The sequence below is a fragment of the Alligator mississippiensis genome, chromosome 10, assembly GCF_030867095.1.
Source record: "Alligator mississippiensis isolate rAllMis1 chromosome 10, rAllMis1, whole genome shotgun sequence".
Classification (NCBI taxonomy): Eukaryota; Metazoa; Chordata; order Crocodylia; family Alligatoridae; genus Alligator; species Alligator mississippiensis.
Genome location: NC_081833.1, coordinates 19419475 through 19440432, shown reverse-complemented (window position 1 = coordinate 19440432; position 20958 = coordinate 19419475). Strand labels below are relative to the sequence as shown.

Here is a 20958-nt window from a genome sequence, read left to right as displayed (position 1 = left end):
CTTTTCCAGTCCTCTGGGACTTGTCCTGAGCGCCAAGAGTGCTTGAACAGTTGTGCCAGTGGGTCCGCTATGACTTTAGCTAATTCCCTAAGTACACTAGGGTAAAGATCATCAGGGCCTGTTGACTTAAATACATTCAGCCCCTCCAGATGTCCCCTTACTAGGTCTGCATGAACTGCTGGTGGGCTGGTGTCTATCCTGGGCTTGTCAAAGTCCTAATGGGATGCATATTCGTATTCGTGTCCAGGAACACGGAGGCAAAGAATTCATTTAGAATTTCTGCTTTAGCTATCCTATCTGTTACCAGTTGTCCTTGTTCATCCTGAAGTGGTCCTAAGTTATCCTGCACTTTCTTTTTCCTGCCTATGTACTTGAAAAATGACTTTTGTTATCCTTGATTTTTGTCGCCAGCCTAAGCTCCGTCTCCGCTTTGGCTCTCCTCACAGCTTCCCTTCAGGCTCGACCCAAACAGGTGAACTCCTCCTTGGTGACTGCCCCCTGCTTCCACAGCCTGTAGGCCTCTTTTTTCCTCACCAGGCTCTCCTGGATTTCCCTGCTCAGTCAAGAGGGTTTCTTTGCTTTTTTGCCCCCCTTTATATGGACTGGGATAGTCTTTTTTGTGCCTGCAGGATTAGTTCCTTGAGAAACACCACCCTTCCTGGACTCCCATCTCTGCGAGGCTATTATCAGTCAGTCCCTCCCTAACTAATTTCCTGAGTTTACCAAAGTTGGCCTTCCTGAAGTCCAGCACTTCTGCCCTACTAGTTATCTTCCCCACCTTTTCCTATTGCTTAATGTCACAAGTTGTTCCCCATTTCTCTCTATGTGCCTCTTTTTCTTTCTTCATCTCTCCCCTCCACCTCATGCCCTGTCTTATCTCCTTCTCACATGTGCACATGCTCTTTCTCTCTGTCTCTCCTTTTCCGGCTGTCTTGTTCTCTCCCTATTTCTTTCTGTTCATCTGCTTTGAAAACAAGGCTAAAATGCAGCTTGATAAGTGTGGCCCTTGGCACATATCTGCCAGGATTTGAAACGGATAATCAAAAAGCATGTGGAGAAAGAGCTCAATGTGTTAGGAGGGACAGCGGAGAAAAGTAGACTGAGGCTGTCCCTCCTGAATGGAACTGTTGATAAAAAGGTCAAACAGGAACATCCTTATCTGCCTTATACAAGGTAAATTGCAAATTACTTTCCATTGCTGTCTTCCCCCACACAGAGTCAAAATGTACATATATAAAATAAAAGGGAATTTCAGAAATTAAGGGAAAAGTATATTTTACACACTTTTAAACCACAGACATTCACTTTCTTTCCAAAGGCAGCATTAGTAATAGATGTCTAAGACGATGGAAGGTCCAAGATTAGATTATCTCCCTGAGATCAGATGTGAAACACAAGTTAATCTTATTTTCTGGTATTTCTACTCTCTTTATTCTTTCATTTTCTCCTGGAAAATTAGGTTTCTAACTTCAGATCAGTCTATCGTCCCTGAAGGCATGAAAGTCCCACTGCCGGGGCCAGGTAGGGAGGCCTGTGGATGTGGCTGTAGAAACCTTTGTTTTGGGAGGTTTGTTTGTATTTTGTGAATTGACCACTGTAGTGGCCCCTCAGATGGTGCCATATCCCACCCCCAGCGTTTGCATGAATGGTCTCGTGTTACACAAGTGACAAACTCCCAGCTGCCTTTCACAGCAAAGGTGGCTACAAACTCAGTGCAGAGGAGCCAGGCTCTGGCAGTGGGCAGCCACTTGACCTAGCTAGAAATGGACTGTGAAGGACTTGAGCTTCAAATTAAGCTCCACAAACCACACTTCTCCATCATGACATTTTGATTTGAAAGCTTGTCTTAATGACAGCGCTGCTGCTGCCACAGCTGTGCCAAGAGAGCTGTAGCCCCCTATCAGAGGGTCGTTATATGACCACAAAGGCAGTTTTCTGTGGGCTACACCAGGGGTTCAACCTTTTTCTGCCCGAGGACTGGCCTGGCTTCCCAGCCCTGCCCACACAGCCCTGGGTGCAGCAGATGGGTCTCAGTGGCTCATAGCCCTAGGGCCCCACTCACCCAAGCCTCATCTACCCACCTGTAGCACCACCCTACCCTGCCCCTGCCTCTTTCTTGGGACTCATCTTAGCCCTGGGGGGCTGAGGTGGCTCCTGGCTAGGCCAGGCTGGGCTGGGTAGACCCCCTGAAACCTGCTGTGGACACCCGATTGAGAACTGCTGGGCTACACCACCTCTTCTAGTGGTAGAGCTGTGTCCAGAGGTGGTTGGGCGGATGGTTCTAGCATGCATATATTGATTAAACAGTGAGATCCTTTTTACACAGAGACATTGCAAGCAATTTTTGCTCCTGGGACAGCTGGGCTGGCAGCAGGGTCTGGGTTGGTGGTGGCAGCTGGGTTGGTGGTACAACTGCTGTTTCTGCACCTCCTCTAAATAGGTGCCTGGAGACCCACCCTAGTTATGCTACTATTACACCACTAACCAGCAAGGATGGGCCAGCAATACTTTGTAGTGCAAGCTAGACCTGAGGGTCTATCTCTGTGGGAAGACTTATATCTGAAAGTGAGGGAGATTGTGATGCAATTGGGTTTAAGTGCTGGGTGTTGAACTCTCATGAATGTGGTTTAGTATTCTACCATGTATTTGGGATAAAGAGCTGTTTTGTGCAGGGGAATATGTGCCCCAAAGGCTGAGTTTGCTGCTGTTTCCAGGTTTGAGTATGTGATATCACAAGATGATGTGAGATATGAGCATGTACTTTCCATGAGGAGGAGTGTATGTACCTCTGCATGTATATCCTTCATTATACAAATGATACAGGGCTCCTTTGTAAAGCCCTTGGAGATCAATGGTAAAGAAAATATCAGAGCCGTTGCACGTGTCGACAAATGCAAAGACCATTATGGGGCAGTACATAGAGGTTCAGGGGCAATCATGCCATGCTCTTTACATGCAAGCGCACACAGTTTTTTATGTGATGACAAAGCACGGTCATGCCTTTAAGTGTAAGCAGCATGTGATGATTACAGCTACATAGTTGTGACAGTTTGGAGGTAGGTGTGTACAAAAGCCTCCTCCACCTTTGTCCTGTCTGGGCACAAAACTTTCCAAAGCATAATTAAGCTGACTCTCTTCTTTCATGGCAGACTATCAAGTAGCAGCTGAATTGCCAGCTCAGTTGATAATCTCAAAAACAAGACAGCCCTTGTGTTTCTCATCATTGCTGTGAAGTGTTGATTTTCTGAACTTGGTTCTAGCTATGCAGCTTTCAGAGTGGATAGAATGCAAAATAGTTGCCTGTGATGTATTTGCCTTAGTCTGTTTAATTTCTGACATCAAGCTCATATGCAATTTTAATGAGGGTTTTATTTTTCCCTTCTCTTCCATAGAGCTGATTACTTACTGTGTGTTCTTTTGTTGTGTTTTTTTTTTAGAAAATATTGAATGGAGAAGTTGGATACTTGCATCAGCTGAAGAAAGTGTTTCCCAAGTCCTATAGCCTTCAGTGAAAGAGAAGAAAAACCCAAGAAGATCATGTTCCTGTTAGGTTTGTAACTACAGGAAATAGTGAAGGAGCTCTGTTTGTCAACAGGAAACTGGTATAAATGACTGTGTCGTACAGTATACTTCACACACAGAAGTGCCTGCAGGACTGTATGGGCTGGTGATAAAGCACTTGATCAGAGTGAGGTTTCCCTGTGGCGACGTTGGCTGGAGTTTGATAAATTATTCTTCTGCACAGGCTCAGACTCTGTAAAGTGTATCTGACTGGCTAAAGATGACAAACCCTTTATTTTCCTTTTGTACCTCCCTGCAGTAGAGATCTGAGGTAGCTAACAAGAAACAGGGGGATGTCGTCATCCTCCCACCATCTGCTTAGCAATTAAGTGCCCTTCAGAACCCAGACAGTTTTGAGGTGCCTCAATTATTGTTCACTGTGCTGCAGATATGGACTCTGAGCTTCTCTGGCACTTTCTCACATTGGCCTGGTCAACCTCACCATGCTAGTACATGGGAATAAAGACTTCCTTGCGGATGTAGTTTACATCATCCTGGAACTGGTCATTGCCGTGCTGGCCATCTTGGGGAATGTCCTGGTCTGCTGGGCCGTCTATCTGAATAGCAACCTCCAGAATGTCACCAACTACTTTGTGGTGTCCTTAGCTGCAGCCGACATTGCAGTGGGCGTGCTGGCCATCCCCTTTGCCATCACCATCAGCACTGGCTTCTGTGCCTTCTTCTATGGATGCCTCTTCATTGCCTGCTTTGTCCTGGTTTTGACTCAGAGTTCCATCTTCAGCCTCCTGGCTATTGCCATTGACAGGATCATTGCTATCCGGATACCCCTCAGGTAAGCACTGGGATCATTGGTGTGGGAGAAATTGTTAATAGAATGGGCATCTCTAGAGTTCCCTAGAAACTGCAACTGAGGAGGAAAGCGTGGAGGAACCGTGGCATTTGCACTGTAATCCAAAAATGCTTTTTAGGCCTCCCCAGCTGCTGGCTTGTCTTGTCATTGCATTTCTGTTTCTTGTTCTTTGTCCCCATACAGTATGTGCCCATGGCATTACAAGAACATTGCCTAGGAGCTTGAGTTCCATATTTAGAGACAATCATGTCTTACCCTTAATGATTTGTGTTCCAAGTTGAAGTAAACAGTGCCAACAAGATCACTGTGGGAAAGCTTGAGCTAAAGGAGGGTGTTCTGGAGGAAAGGGTCTGGTGCCAGGTGGGTGGGGTGGGGTAGTCCTGCCCCCAGCCCCACCCCTTCCCCTGGACTCATCGTAGCTCTGGGGGGCCAAGGTGGCTGCTTTGGTACATGGAAGAATGTCGAGAGAATAGGGGCTTTAGGACACGGACGAATGGTTTTGTAGTGAGACTGGCTGTTGGGGAGTGCTGATGAGGAATCCACGGCCTTCCCAAAGGGGAGCTTTACTCCTACTCAGGTTAAGAAGGGCTTTTTGTAAAAGCCATTGTTTGGAGGGGTGCCTGTTTCTTTACAGAGGGAAATTAAGTGTTTTTGCCACCCAGCCCTGCCTACAGTAGTGACTGTAGCCTGACCCCTCCCTTACTCCAGTGCACTTAGGCTTCTGTACCCCAGGACTGTAAAAGTTTCCTGTAGAGATGAAGCCAGCAGTTCATGGAAGCAGCTGGAGGTTCACGGGAGAGGGTGAGAGCCCTTGGAGAGGCACATTCAGGCTAGGGACAGAAATTACACATAAACTGGTGTAAGTGAACAGAAACCAGTTCAGATCTGTAACACAACAAAAGTTTAATGCACATAAATCACTTTCAAAATGGATGAAACTGGTTTAAGATGAAACTGGATGGATGTAGTATTAGACTTAACTGATTTAGGTTAAATCAGTTTATTGCACTTCTGTCCCTGATCCCAATCAGACTCAAGTTAACTCATAGTCCCCAACATCCCAGGATGCTATGCATCTCCCCTGCATACCCCCAGAGTGGACAGGTTAGCCTTGGCCCAAGCTGTCTGCTCCAGCCAAGCAGGGAGACATGTTAGTGCACCGCAGGTTCTGGACTGGGCTGCTGCAGGCATGTGGCTGCATTTCCAGAATAAAAAATGAATGTCCTTTCACTTGCTTAAGTTATCAGTTCAATCTACACAGCTTAGACCAGGGGTAGACAAAGTTTTTTGGCCAGAGTGCCAAAAAGCACCACAGTGCCAGCATGCTGGCATGCCAGAAAAACAAAATGAGGGCAAGGGGTACATGGCAGGATGCCCTGCTTGTGCCCCTTGCCCCCCACTCAAAGCCCCTGCCCCCCAGCCCTGCTGCCCCTTGCCTCCCACCCAAAACCCCTGCCCCCCAGCCCGGGCTTTGTGGCTGTCAGCAGCTACCCTGGCTCTGGGTAGCTGCTGGAGCCCGGGCTGCTCCCAGCAGGGCTTGAAGTGTTCCAGCTCCCTGCTAGGAGCAACCCGGGCTCCCAACTGGCAGTAGCTACCCAGAGCTGGGGTTGGCTACAGCCGGGAGGCTCCAAACAGTTGCGCTGGGCTCCACAGCTCCGGCATCAGCTCCGTGCTGGCGGCAACTGCTTGCTCACCTCAGAGCGGACAGCAGGGCAGCGCAGCCCACCCCAAGGTGCCCATGAAGTCTTCACCAGCATGGAGCTGTGGAGCCCAGTGCAGCTGTTTGCAGCCTTCCTGCTGCTTGCTGCAGCTGCCAAGAGCCCAGGCTGGCTACGAACAACTGCGCCAGGCTCTGGAGCGCTGCCATCACCTCTGTGCCGGGAGCGGAGGAGAGACTGGGGTTGCGCTGCCTCAGGCCCCTCCCCCACTGCCTGCTCTGGTGCGCGGGTGTATGCACCGGTACAGAGCTGATGCCGGGGCTGTGGAGCCCGGCACAGCTGTTTGGAGCCTCCCGGCTGCAGCCGGCCCCAGCCCTGGGTAGCTGCTGCCAGCCGGGAGCTTGGGCTGCTGCCAGCAGGCAGCTGGGACACTGCAAACCCTGCTGAGAGCAGCCCGGGCTCCGTCGCTGGCAGCAGCTACCCAAAGCCAGGGCTGGCCATGGCATGCTGAGCAAAATGCCCTTGTGTGCCATGCTCAGCACGCATTCCAGGGGTTGCTGACCCCTGGCCTAGACTAACCTGCATCTCCAAGTGAACTGACTGTTTGATAAAGTAAAACAAGTGCTGCCCATTCTCTGATTCTTTTCTATCGCTGTCCAATCACAAGTAAGACAATAAGGCCAAATTGACAAGAAATGTGCATCTCTAGCAGTCAGACCTGCAGCAGCCAGTTTATGGTTGATCCTTGCAGAAATATCAGGAGGGATGTGGAGGGTGAAAACCTGCCTTCTCTCCACTGCATATGCAAGAGGTAGATGTCATCCCTCTGGTCCTCCCCTCCTCATGTCCTCTTAGGCATCTGGTGCAACAGAGACAGAGTCATTTTCATACATACCACACTCTGGCATGAGCCAAAACAGGGAAGCATGCTGGTTCCTCCTGCAGATGGGGAAGGAAGTGCCTGCTGCTTGTTCTGCTCAGGGTTAAATGTAGCTGAAGAATTTGAAACTGGCTTCTGGTGTCTTGCACACCTAAATCATGTACGTGCTTGAGGACTCCCCCTCTTCCCCCCCAACCTCCACCCACAACTGCCTCCTCCACATCTCTGCAGTAAATCATTTGACTGGACCTACATGATTCATCTGTGGCTTTGTCACTTGTGAGAAGCAAGGCAGTCAGGAACTCCGGCTGATTAATAACACCTCTGACTTAGAAATAAAGTTTCTAATTACCGTTGCGGTGATGCTGTTTCCACAGCAGACTCATACAGATGCAGTAGTTTTTCTGAAGGCTTTTCTGTGTGTAACTGTAATTCCATCTTTTATTAATTGGTTTCCAGGCATATACACAGTGTTACAGCCCGCTATTTTAGATGCCATTCTGAGAACTGGTTACATCACCATAAGCCCCTTTACAATGGATTGTGTCCACATCAGGGAGTTGGACTAATATAATGTTATGAGGTTCTGAAAGAGCATAGGTAGATGTGGTACAAAAACTGTGTGTAGATCAGAGTATGTCTCTAAAATAATGTTTCTTCTCAGAGCATGCAAATATTTCTCATTCATCTCAGATGAATGTTAACTCTGGAACCTTTTACTGACAATTTTTCACATTGTAAAAGGATGAGCTGAATGGCAGGAAAAGTTTAAAACAAAAATTGGGGCATGTGCTGATTTAGTTGTTTATGCTCAGTTTTTGAATTGCTTTGACTATTATAAGTGTTTATAGGGCTCAGCAATACAGATAGAAGGCACCTTTATACGAGGATAATTACATAAAATGTATATTCCCCTCCTTCCCTCCCGCCCCCCCAGTAAAATGCAATTGGTATAAAAGATTGTAAAATAAAAGGTCTCAAGTGTTCAACACATGCCCCTCCATCTGCTGTTTGCCTTTTATAGTTAGGAATGTATGATTTATCGAGTCTGTTTTACCTGAAAGAACCTGTATGTGACTAGACAACTCAAATCTGTTTTTGACCTTCAGTATGATGAGAGCACCAAACCTGTAAGGCTAACCACAGACTTTTGGGGAGGTGAAATTGGGTTCAGAATTGCCTGATTTAAACCTAGCTTGTCCTGGTGCCGACCTTACACTTATAGACCCAGTCTCAGTGACGGGCAGTCAGTCCAAACCTGTAACTGTACAGAAGTTCCATGCACACAAACTGGCCTGAAAATTGCAGAACCCAGTTTAAGATAAACCTGGATCTATGTCGTATTAGATTAACTCAATTTAGGTCAAACTGATGCATGGAACTTCTGTACACTTCATCTGTACAGCTCCGGGGCTGGGAAAACCTAGTCATTGGCCCCAGCCCCAGGGATGCTCTTTTCATTCTTTCCCTCTCCCCACAGGGGTCTATTTTTTGTGTGTCCCTTCCCTTCCACCCCCCACCAGCCAGCCCTCTCAACTCCCATCCCACAAGCCTCTCGGTACAGCTGCTTTTATCAGTATTCGCCACTGCCAGAGCCAAGCAAGTAAGTCTGGGGTGGGGGGAGGGATGGGGGTGTAGGTTCACTGCGGGGAGACACCCCACTCCTAGTGGGTCTTGCCTCCCTCCCTGCCGTGGGTTGTGCCTGCTCTCCTCACCCCATCTATAGTTTGCACCTGCCCCCCTACTCCACCTCTGGGTCACACCTACCCCCATCTCCCAGAGGACCCTCAAACCACTCCAGCCTGCTGGATCCTCAACCCCCTGGCTAGCCACCCCATCCTGACTTACCTGATTTGGGGCAGCCATTTTGAATTGATTTAACCTCCCTGTAATGCCCCTGAATGTCTGTACTTAGCCTACATGGACAAAGGAAGTGGTATTAGACTAGTCAGAACTTTTTTGTTTAGCACTCAGTTCACTCAAACATTTAAAAAACAATTGAAAGAAATACTTTCCTTTTAAAAATTCAGTATCTTTACTTTAACCTGTAATAACTGAGAGTACTTCCTCTAGTCCATTGAAGGAAGAATACCACACAATGAAGGAGACAAGACTAGAAGTAGCTAGTATTCTGAGGTGTGTATATATACCAGACTTAACACCCCCCCCCCCCCAAAAAAACCCAAAACAAAACCAAACCCAAAAACATAACACATTTTCAGGCCTCTCTTGTACATCCTAAAGAAAAAGAAAGGGCCCAAATTCAGTATTTTTTGTCTTTTTTAGGTCAATTTTAACTAGTTCACTGCTGATTGTCTCAAGCAAAATAACCAGGTGTTTGCATTTAATTGAAAGGGTGTTCCACAGGTTTTTAAGAGACAGATGCTTGACTGCAATCTCAGATCTTGTACAGGCTTGTCCATCCTACTGGAAGAGATGGACTGGAATATCTTTGAGGAAAAATCTTGCCTAAGGGAAGAATGATCTTCAGAAGGTAGGGAAAGAAAAGGTACACTTGGGTATAGTTAAAAGGGTTCAGGCTAAGCATTGTGCTTAAAAATATCCTACAATTTCTAAATTTTGTTTTCCAAAACAATCAATAGATAACTGTGCAGAATTTGATGAATGCTTCCAGTGTTTTGTAAATAGTCTGCTGATGCCACAAGGAATTAAGAGAGAGAGGACAGTCCATCCGGTTAGTTGCTAATATCAAATTCCAAAATGTAGCAGTGTTGCGTTCTGGAAGCAGAGAGAGACACAGGCTCTTGAATGGTCTGGGAAGAACAGTTGGCTGCATCTCTAAGATGGCAGGTATGCTGAGAGCATGCGCTCGCTGGCATAATAAACCTGGGTGTTATAAATAAAACTGGCTGGGTATTCTTAGTTCCAGGGTGATGTGGCTGGCCAAGAACAGCTAGCACTTTCCAAGCTCTTTGAGCCAGCACAGGCTCCAGAGGGCATAGTGCCCAGTGTGTGCTTCCGTGTGTTTGTTATAGAGGTATTCCCATGGAGAAATGGCAGGTAGGTAGGATGCCCTGAGAAGAGGAAGAGAAGAGGTTTTCTTCCTGCAGCCAAATGGAAAAGTTGGCTCAGATTGCCATCTGCCTATATTGTCCCCTCTGAAAGACAATAACCTCAAGTAGGTATCTTTCAGCTTCTGATCACGTTCAGTCAATGGCAGTATCAGATAGAGCTGCAGACCTGTGGTACCACTCTGAAGCAAAGCCAGGAGCTAACCAATGTGAAAGTAATTATGTGGCACTCTTTATTTGAAGGTCATCCTGCACTTGGTAATCCTTTGTCTGGCTCATTGCTTGCCACCTATGAGCGAGCCCCGAAGCGGGTATTCCTCAGAAACAGTCAAAGGGGCTGACCTTTTGAGTAGTATGATTTTATTTCTTTCTATTTAAAATGTTGTCTTTGGTCCCCATCTCTAACGCACCTGGGGATGTGACAGCAGTGACTCCAGTCTTGGTGTAGCTTTTCAATTTCTAGAAGCTCTGGCTCAACTACTTGCTAGGTTACAGTTGCAAGGAGGTTAGTCACCTTCCCCTGGTCCTTCAGAGTTGTATAGACCTTGCTTGTGTGCAGTGGATTCTCGTGCGTCAGCTGTCTCTCAGCACTGGTCGATTCTAGGAGTGCAGTGCCTTGGGCATCAGTCATGTGCCCAGCAATCATTAACATGTGGTTTTGCACACGGGAACTGATTATGCTGACCAAAGAAGTAGTGCTTGGACACTACATTTACTGCTACCTGTCAGTTCAACCTTTAATGGCCATATTGGCAGCCACCAGTGATGGGAGAAGGAGGATTTTTGATGGAGGATTTCATGAAATGGGGGTTAAGTTCCAGACCAAGGATACAAGAGATCTGGATACTGTGCCGCAGGATTTCTTATGCAGCCATAAGCTGTATTTGTGCCTCTGTTCCATATCTGTAAAATGGGGACATTCCTCCCTTTGTTTGTCTTGTGTATTTAGGTTGTAAGCTGTTTGAGGCAAGGACAACCTTATGTGTATTTTTAGAGCCTACCACATTGTGACCCTAATTGGGAATATTAGAGCTTCATAATATAATAATTTGTAATAAGCCCCAAACTGTGTAATGGCAAAGCTTTCTAGCGAACAAGTACCATACCACTAGCCCTGTATTACAGAGAACTGACCAGAGAAAGTCTTAAGTGCAATCCCCAGTAGCCAACAGGATTTGGGAATCAGGGATAAGGAGCGGACAGATGTGTAGGTAAGTTCATGAGTACGCTTCCTTTGGAGCAGTGTGGGCTGACCCTGGGCTGGGGGCTGTTAAGGATTCTGCCAGTATCCAATCTTATAATGTGATGAAAACTGTCCACCAGTGAGAGGTGAGAAGACATTGGTTTTTGGGTGCCCCTTTCCGGACACTTAAGCCCCGGATCTTCAGAAGTGTTGGGGACTCGCAGTTCTGACCAACTCCACCCCAGTTCACGTGTGCTCAGCACCTCAGGCTCATGGTGTTTCTAGCTGAGCCTCAGAAATTGAAGTCCCCCAAATGACCAGAAACTTTCTGAATATTTTGGCCTTAATGTAGTTGTCTAAAATAGGAACAATCTTACAATGAACTACTTACTAGAGAATTGTAAGACCTAACTCCAAAACCTAGTGGAGATCCCTAAATGAGGCGCTATGGAAGGGCGTCCAGATTTAGGCTGGTACTCACTACCAGCTGCTGTGTCCTCTAGGACAGTGAAGCAAAGAGCCTGTTTGGGTTAAAAACTGGTTCACAAGCCTTTAAATCCTCTTGCACGGGAATCCCCAGAGGGTAAGAACATGGAGGAAGGGGAGGAGTTTGTAAGCAGCTGTAATAAATATATTTTTAGTGGAAGGGAAGGACATCTCCAGCCGTGGGATAACAGCTGTTCAAGTTCAAAATTCCTCCCGGCAGAGATGCAGCCAATTCTAGTTGCTATTTTTTAAGCTTCAAGTTCCTTCAGCAGATCTCTTGCTGCCTTGTTTTGATTTTAAATATATGTTTTGAATCATAAGTTGTAGTTTGATTTGTGTCAGTGGGATCTGAATCGAAGAGCAACCCCCTTTTCCTCTCACATCCCCAATATAGAGTACGCTCAGCCCCTTTCAGCGGTTTAGACGAGAGCTACAAGTTTCTAGAGAAACCCCTTCACCATCTCTCCAGAACCTGGGGGAGGGAGACTTGTCCCAGGTCTGAGGGAAGAGCCAGAGGATACTTCTTGTCCTCCCAGCCTCCTTTGGGGGGGGGTTGGGTTAAGCGACCTCTGGAGGTCCTGTCCAGCCCTACTTCTCTTATGATTCTTCTCTCTCTGATTCTCCCCCACTTTTTCTTCCTTGTGAACTGCCATTTAAAAATGAACAAAGGGAATAACAGTCCATATGTGCTGCTGGTGCCTCAATGCCCTTTCCATGGTCCTTCATCAGTGACTGAGAACCTGTGCCAGGCCCCAGTTCTGCACTGTGGCTGGGAGAAGCCAGGCCCCTCCTCTGAGCTCACATGAAGAGCACAGCGTGTGTGGGAAAAGCAAGCCCATGGAGAGAGAGTTGTCTTTGTTGGTTTTTTTTAATGTTTGTTTGTTAAAGAAATGGAGATGGAGAAGCAGGGAGTGGGAATAGGGGGCGACATGGGAGACATCTTACCATGATCAGATCACGCACACATGAGGTCAGGCACAGTGTGGGATCAGTGCTAAACAATGTGGGAACTCTTCTGTTCCTTTTCCGTGCGAAGTGCTACTTAGGAAAGGAAATTGTATTGAAATATGAAACCATCCCTCTGCTTCACATTTCTGTGGAGCAAAGCTAGTGCCACCAGCTCAGGACCTGCAGCTGCCTGCTAGTTCTCAGTGACCGGCTGGTAATTAGGACAGGTCCCTTGGTCTGTCATTAGGGTCTTACCAGGTTGCTGTTTTCTCTCTCAGAATATTTGAGTGGATTTATTCCTGGGTGCATCGGCTTGGGACAGGCTTAGCGATGCCTTCCTTACAGTTCTGTGTGTTGGCCCAATCTGTAATACGGCCCTTCTGTGAAAATCCTTGTTCTGAGCCTAACAGTCATGCTGAATTGCTGCTAATGTGGAAGGCACATCTGCCAGTATTGTTCAGCTGGCAGCATCCATTTCTACCATTAGTATCAATGCAATACTAATCCCCCTCTCTGCATTACATTGGTGATACTGAAATTCTTAGGATGTTCATCAAAATCAGGTCGATGCAATTGGAATTCACAGTCCAAGATCCTGGACTGGCTCTGATTGTAGACCGGTAGCATGCTCTGTATCTGGGACTCTCATCCAGGCTCTGTGATGCTGGGCCAATAATACAGTATTCTCGAGCTCTCTGTTACTAGTCAGCTGTACTGTCCACCCAGGGCCTTACCTACACTCAGATATGGAGCTAGCAAAACTTTTCTTCAGGATTTTCTCCGTTGCAGAATGGAAGAACTATTTCAGTATTTGCTGGTAAATGGAAGTGAAGTTTGTGCATTGTTCGAGGTGCTTCTTTTATGTGTCAAGGAGTTGGAGCAGGGCTGCCACCCTTTGCTTGACAATCAACCTAATAAATTTCTGATGATGCTTGAGAGATGCAAGGAAAGAGAAGGCAGGTGGATTTTGGCAGGGGGAGGAGGGGGAGGGTTTATACAGCTCACCTAATATGTTGTTGCCCATCCTTCAACACCCAAGAGTGGATGAAATAAATTAAGAGGGTGTCCAATATCGCTGTAGATCCTGCGGGGGTTGAGGCAAGTGGGCTGTGCTCTGCTGTTCAGTTACTCTTTGGATAGGCATGTGACAGCTAACTGGAGTATTTCAGGACAAGTTTCTCCTCTTTCTGCACTCACAGGGACAGGCCATTGGAGGGTTACTTAGGTGTCAGGTGTTTGTGCCAGTTACACTGTTGTAATTCTTCTCTCCTCTGTTTTTCAGGTACAATGGTTTGGTGACTGGCTCACGTGCCAAGGGTATCATTGCCATCTGCTGGGTCTTGTCCTTCATCATTGGCCTGACACCCATGCTGGGCTGGAACAAATGTTCCCAGAGTGAAGGTCAGGATACCAATAACTCGTCTCCAAACAACTGTAGCAACAGGATGGTGGCTTGTCTCTTTGAGACTGTGGTCACCATGGAATACATGGTCTACTACAACTTTTTTGCCTGCGTGTTGTTGCCCCTCCTCATCATGTTTGGCATCTATTTGAAAATCTTCATGGCAGCCCGGCGGCAGCTGAAGCAGATGGAGAACAAGATGGTGCACGGGGAACGCTCGCGGTCCACTTTGCAGAAGGAGGTCCATGCAGCCAAGTCTTTAGCCATCATTGTTGGACTTTTTGCCATCTGCTGGCTTCCACTCCACATTATAAACTGCTTCACTCTTTTTTGCCCAGGGTGTACCCGTGCTCCCCTCTGGCTGATGTACCTGGCCATCATCTTGTCTCATGCCAACTCCGTAGTGAACCCGTTGATCTATGCCTATCGGATCCGGGAGTTCCGACACACCTTCCGGAAAATTATCAGTCAGCATATCCTGGGTAGGAAGGAGCAGTTTAAGACCGGTACTGCCAGCTCTCGGACTTCAACTCATGGTGGGGATGGGGAGAATACCAGCATAAGGATCAGTGAATATGCCCTGAATGTATACACCAATGGGGAGATCCACAGAGACCCTGAAAAGCAGGACCTGAGCAAATGCAAGGCAGGTTTGGAATGGCACCAGAATGGGAGTGCATTGGACATGGAAACAAATGGGCATATCCCACATTCTTGCAAAAACGGGGACCTCTCAGAGGCATGTAAGAACATGGAGCTGCTTAGTGAAGAGCTGATTGAGACATCCGTCTCTTACTCTGATCTGGAGAGCTCAACCTTTGCAGCAGCTGATGTTTCCTGATGACTTGTATAGAGTCTTCCTGGTAGAATTATTTTTTTTTTGCCCTGTCAGATGCCTCTATATGGGAAAAAGGGAGGCTGGGAAGAAAGGGAAGTCTGTCCACGTCTTTCTGGTGAAGGGGGTCCTTGCCCAGGACTGATGGGAAGATCCTAAGAGCTGGGCTGGAGAAAAGTAATGAGAGAGTTTTGAATGGAGTATGGAAGAAGGAAAACTGTATCTGTCGAAGGTCCAGCTCTGAGATGCAGAGAGAAGCAAGCTAAGGTCAAAGCTGACATCCTGAGCTGAGCACCAGGAGACTGTTAATTCAGGGTATATTGTGCTGTTCTCCTCTGTACTATGTGTCTGTGTATGCGTGTTGGTCTAGTTGTCTTCACCCACAGAAGTAAAGGGCTGGTTAGAAGTATTTATATAGAGGGGTGGGGCTTTTAAGTCTGCAGCCTCTGTTAAAAATGTAAAAGGCATAACCGTGCCTGCTGGTCAGGAACAATACCTAGGAAGTGAAGGGATTCTCATCCGGAGCTTTGGACACCTTAAACTACATAACTGTTTTACTTTGTCGTTGTTGTTTTTAAAGCTTAACTGCACCACAGGTTTCCTGACTTTTCTTATCACCACTAAATCACATCATCGTAGGACCTGCTTCTTATGTATAATGGTTAGCAGTTGAAGCATGACTATACACAGCTCCCAACGCCGCCCATGTCCCTGGTAGACCCAGCATGTTGAAAGAAACCAGTAACTATATTTCACAGACCCCCATTTCATTTAAAGAAGTATGAATATGAAATTATTTTAAATAATTTATATTAACCAAAGGGCAGAAGGCATGATAGGGTGGCACCCTAGAGACTAAATGGTTCAGAGAGGCAAAAGCTTTCAGAGGCAACGGCCTGCTTTGTCAGATACTAAGGGGTGAGAGCAGATCTGTGTTCTGCAGGTAACAGTGCGACAAGGCAGGGGTAGGGAAAGGTGCCCAGGAGGTGTTGACAGGTTTGGTGGATGGCTGGCAGGTGCATTGGGAGCAATAGAAGGGGATAGGCTGGAGCCAGGGCCAGGTTTGCGCTGTCTTAGAATCATTTTCTCTCCATCTGTCTTTGTATCTGCCCAGCTGTATATGCAGAATTCATAGTTTCATAGTTTGTAGGGTCGGAAGGGACCTTGACAAATCATCAGGTCCGACCCCCTGCCATGGCAGGAAAGAGCACTGGGGTCAAACGACCCCAGCAAGGTGTACATGTAGCCTCCTCTTAAAGACCCCCAGGGTAGGAGCCAGCACCACTTCTCTGGGAAGTTGGTTCCAGATCCTAGCCGCCCTGACTGTGAAGTAGCGCCTCCTGATGTCTAGTCTGAATCTACCCTCTGCCAGCTCGTGACCGTTATTTCTAGTCACTCCTGGTAGTGTTCGGGGGAACAGGGACTCCCCCAATGCCTGCTGGTCCCCTCTGACTAGTTTGTAACAGGCCACTAGATCCCCCCTCAGCCTTCCCTTGTGGAGGCTGAACAGGTTTAGGTCCCGTAGCCTCTCCTCATAGGGCCTGCCCTGCTGCCCCCTGATCATGCGGGTGGCCCTCCTCTGGACCCTCTCCATGCTGTCCACATCCCTCCTGAAGTGCGGCACCCAGAACTGGATGCAGTACTCCAACTGCGGCCTGACCAGTGTCGCACAGAGGGGGAGGATCACCTCCTTGGACCTGCTTGAGATGCATCTGTGGATGCATGACAAGGTACAGTTGGCCTTCCTGACCACGTCCCCACACTGTTGGCCCATGTTCATTTTGGCATCAATAATGACTCCAAGATCCTTTTCTGCCCCTGCACTGACGAGAAGGGAGTTCCCCAGCCTGTAGGTATGCTGCTGGTTTTTCCTCCCCAGGTGCAGCACCTTGCACTTGTCAGTGTTGAAACCCATCCTGTTCTCATCTGCCCACCCCTGTAATCTGTCTAGGTCCAATTGCAGCTTAGTCCTCCCTTCTAGCATGCCCACATCCCCCCACATCTTAGTGTCATCAGGAAATTTGAATAGGGTGCTTTTTACCCCCTCATCCAAGTCACCGATGAAGATGTTGAGCAGCGCAGGTCCGAGGACCGAGCCCCGGGGGACCCCGCTCCTCACATCCCTCCAGGTCGAAAATGACCCGTCCACCACATTCTGTGTCCATTGACCAATTTTATCTCCCATTCCCTACATCTACACAACAAACTTACTGTGCCCAGCAGCATCAGCACCTTAAGCCTGCTGCACTGTCCCTTGGGGGCTGACTCCTCAGTGCAGCGTATCTATCTGTGCTTGCACAGTGCTTCAGGTGGGCTGATCAGCACTGCTGAGCAGCAGAGTCAGGTAGCCATGCAGACTGCTTCGGGTTACCAGGTAGCCTGAGCAGCGTGGCCCATCTGAAGTTGTCTCTGCTAGGGACGGTATGTTTACTAGGTAGCTGTGGCCCCAAACGCAGACACTGGTTGTTTAGCTCCACTTGACAGTATTGGCAACCCAAAAATAAGGGCATTTGAGGTTTGTCTTTTTTGCTGTCCTGCTTTTGAGCCTTGTTAGGGTTCATATTTTCCTGGTTTGTTCTGTATTTAGGAGGGGAAGTATAGATGCCCATGTGAGCAAGTGACTTCAAGAACTGGGGCTGTAGCAGAGACATCGCCTATCACAAGACTCATGTTATTGTGACTGGCAGTGTTGTGGCCTTATCACCATCCTCAGTCATGACAATGGCCAGTCCAGATGCAGGGACCTGGGAAGCTGAGTGCTCCTCTTCCCCTCCACTCCAGCCTTTTCAGCTGTTGGTCCATTTTTGAGAAACATGCCCCTGCTTAAAATATTTCAGTGACAAAGGTCAAAGGTCATTGTGAAGGGGAAAGGTCAAGCACGTCTTCCTCTCCCTCTTCCCACCCCCCTATCCTTTTTCAGTGGGGAATGTGTAGCTGATGAAATACAGCTGTTCTGGATAAGCTAAGACGTGGCTGAGATAAAGGGCAGGGGAAGACGGAGAGTTTTTTCTTAGGGAGTCAAGATGCAGAGCCGTGGTGTTACAGCACAGAGGCAGAGTTCTGCGGGAGTCAAGTATCACTGAACTGGAACATTCTGCTAAAAGCGGCCCTAACCCTCATAGAGAGAGAGAGAGATCTGGTGCCTTATTCTATTTGAGGGAATTCTATGAATTTCACCATTCCCAGGAGGCAAGTTCCAGTATCTATTTGCCTTGCAGGGATTTGGACAGAGTTTTGGCTTATGGCCATGACTGACTTCATTAAGAGTCATGCTAAGGCCCGTTGTCTCTGCTGGGTGCTGTCTTGATTGTGTGTGTGCAACGCAACACGTTACCACTTTATTTTGCATAGCATCTTCCAGACCGGCTGTATTCCTGAGTGTTTTGGAAGCTTGAATAGGGCAGCTGAGAGTCCAGCAGTAGCTGAGAAATATGTCCCAGCAAGGCAGCATGTAAAATTTGGTATGTGGAGGGAGAGTGGGCCTGTGGATGGTGGCTCTGTCAGCTAGGGAATGAGGCCTTGGGTTGCAAACAGGCTTGGAAGAAATTGGGACTAAGCTGAGCTTTTGTTCACCTTTTGAAAGGAACTGGCTTTGAGGCCAAAGTGGCAGGGAGGTGGGATTACCTTAAACTTCTTCCCCTGTTCCCCCATCTCAGTTCAGCTTTGCACTGTGATTCTGGTCAAGGTCAAAAGCTTCTGTGCCTAAATCCTGTGTCGCTTCATGTTCCCAGCCAACTAGAAACGGGCTGCTCTCAGAAATGTTGCAAGAGACTTTGTCCTCAGGAAATGTCCACCATGCTTCCTTCCCTGATTGGACTATCAGGGAGGACTCTCTGAAATGGGCTGCATGGGCAGGGTCATCTGAACATGCAGCCAGCTTGTGAAGAGATGTTGGGCACATATATGTGGTGGGGGTGAAGTTTTGGGTGTGTTGTGTTGGCCTGACAGACCTCAAGGGCAGGATAACCTGTCATATTAACTGTATTCAGCCAGATGCTTCCCTGGAGAGAGAGGACTCCTGTGGGAAGGACTGAAATGCAAAGCCTGTCCGATTTGCTGAGCAGGGCACCTGTCCTTGGAGGGGAGGGTGGTTCTGGAGGGTTGGGGCACATTTGGGGTTTGGGGTAGGGGAGGATCCTGGAGGGTTCTCAGGTGTTCCCAGGGGAAGCGTGCTGGAGGACTCAGGGGTTTGAGGAGACAAGTGTGCTGAAGTTTCTCTTTGGGAGAGACTCAGGCAGGATTCAGGGGGTGGAGGGATGGACACCACAAGTCTTGGGGCCCAGCAGTGTGCCACAGGATTTGAGGGGAGGCAGATGGGGTGTGTGCCATGACTATCCAGGGCTGTTCACAGCAGGGGGAGCAGCCCATTCCCACCTGATTGGTATGCAGCCAAGGCAGAAGGGATTTTTCTCAGCCTACTCCCTTCAGATGCTCTTTATTTCCTCCTGCCTCAATGTATCCCAAGGCCCCTCCTACGCCTCTGATGAGCCTAACCATGTTTTAGAGGAACACATGAACGCACTGAAGTCATGCCCTTGTAAAGTGGGTTGCGTCACCAGTGCAGAACACTAGCACAGTGTTTAGGAAGCTGCCTAAAGATCAGCTCTTTCTTCTGTTGCCTTTCTCATTGAATCTGCTCTGCATCAGACCTGGCACCTCCCTGCGGTCCTGAGAGCAGAAGAGGTCCCAGGCTGATGTTAATCTTCCCCATGGTAGCATGAATGGTGAGTAACTGAAACAAGGTGACTACCCTTGGTGAGTCTCTAAAATGCCAGAATCAGGTCTGGGTCCTTTCTTTGTGGCTTTCCAGGAAGCTGGGTCATGTCAAGCCAAAATAGGCCAAAATCAGGGCTGGAACCTATTGATCCTAAAGCGCCTTTTGCCTCCACTCCTGGTCTCCTTCCCATTTGCTCTCAAAGCAGATGGTCCCTTTCCTTCACTCTGCAGAGCCTCTGTCCCCATCTCGGTTTGTCTCCTGGTATTCCCTGGCACAAGGGAACCCAAACACACCAATGTACATGCTGCAGTCTAGGAGATCCCCACCCCTTTAATTTAAAAGTTTTGTAACTTATAGGTGGGATGTCTTCATGTCCCTCTCTCTGCATCTGGAGCAAGTGGGAGCAGCCTGAGAGGGACATGGTGGGGAGAGGTAGAGTCTGTGTGCCTGTAAATGTATTGTTAAGTGCATTGACTACAATTTTTGAATGTGTGAAGTTGTCAGACTGCTGGGCAGGAAGCGCCCTGGTGCTGCTGAGTGTGATGTCTTGGTTAAGTTTTTTATTGAGCACTAAAATAAAATATATTTATAAAAGACAGTGCGAGTGTTTTTGTGTCCTAGTGCTGGGGCGGCCAGCCGGCTCCTGGTTTGGTTGGACAACAGCAACATGGTTATTATTATTGTTGTTATTATTTGACTTCTGGGGTTAAGCCAACAGAAAGGAGAGTTTTCCATCCTGTTCCATTCCCCATCCTCTGACTCCTTCTATTAGACTTCTGTTGAAACTCTTACGTTGCTCCGTGATGATGGACCCCTAGAGTCTCGAAGGCCTATCACATCTCTGACTTCCTGGGAGCCATCGTCTTGGCAGCAAAAGGGCATCACGTTAATGTGCTGTGTAATTGCAGCCCATCTGTCTGCCTGAGCTGTGCAGGGCAGCGTTGCCTATCAGGGCAGTAGCAAAGTGTGCAAATACTACAGACACCTACTTGGAGGTAACACATGCACCACAATGCAACTCTGCCAGCTGGGACCCGAGCACTGGCTGGTGTTATCAGTGTTATCAGTGCACTTCAGACTTCCTGCCAATAATGCCCTGGCTACCCCATTGCTCTCACCCCCTGCATCACTCTGGCAAAGCAAGAATGGTGCAGGTTGGGGTTGGAGAGCTGTAGCTTGGTTAAATTTTCGGCTCTAGAGAGGAAATGGCCCCTCCTGCTGCTCTAGTACCCCTGTCAAGCCAGTGCACAGCAGCTGTGTCAGGACACAGGAAAAGCTGTGTCCAGCTTTCCTCCATAGCAGCTGTGAAGCGCGGTTCAGGGAAAGCTGATCTGCTACCTCAGCATCAGGCATACAGAGACGATGAAGTGACAGTTCCCCAGGTGGCCGCTGGTGAATAGAAACTCCCCTCTCAGACCTCTTTCTGAGGGGGCTAGTACCCACCC

General features: G+C 48.1%; 1 protein-coding gene across 2 annotated transcripts in view; it reads left to right on the top strand.

Annotated features, from left to right (window-relative positions):
* ADORA2A (adenosine A2a receptor) overlaps positions 1-20109 on the top strand; it is a 38006-nt gene extending 17897 nt beyond the window's left edge. For both annotated transcript variants that reach the window (XM_006272206.4, XM_059713519.1), the window contains exons 2-3: positions 3438-4354; positions 13842-20109. In XM_006272206.4, coding sequence (XP_006272268.1) covers positions 4005-4354; positions 13842-14802 — 1311 coding nt within the window. In that variant the 5' untranslated portion in view covers positions 3438-4004 and the 3' untranslated portion in view covers positions 14803-20109. The remainder of the gene's footprint in view (positions 1-3437; positions 4355-13841) is intronic.
* The last annotated feature ends 849 nt before the right edge of the window (positions 20110-20958 follow it).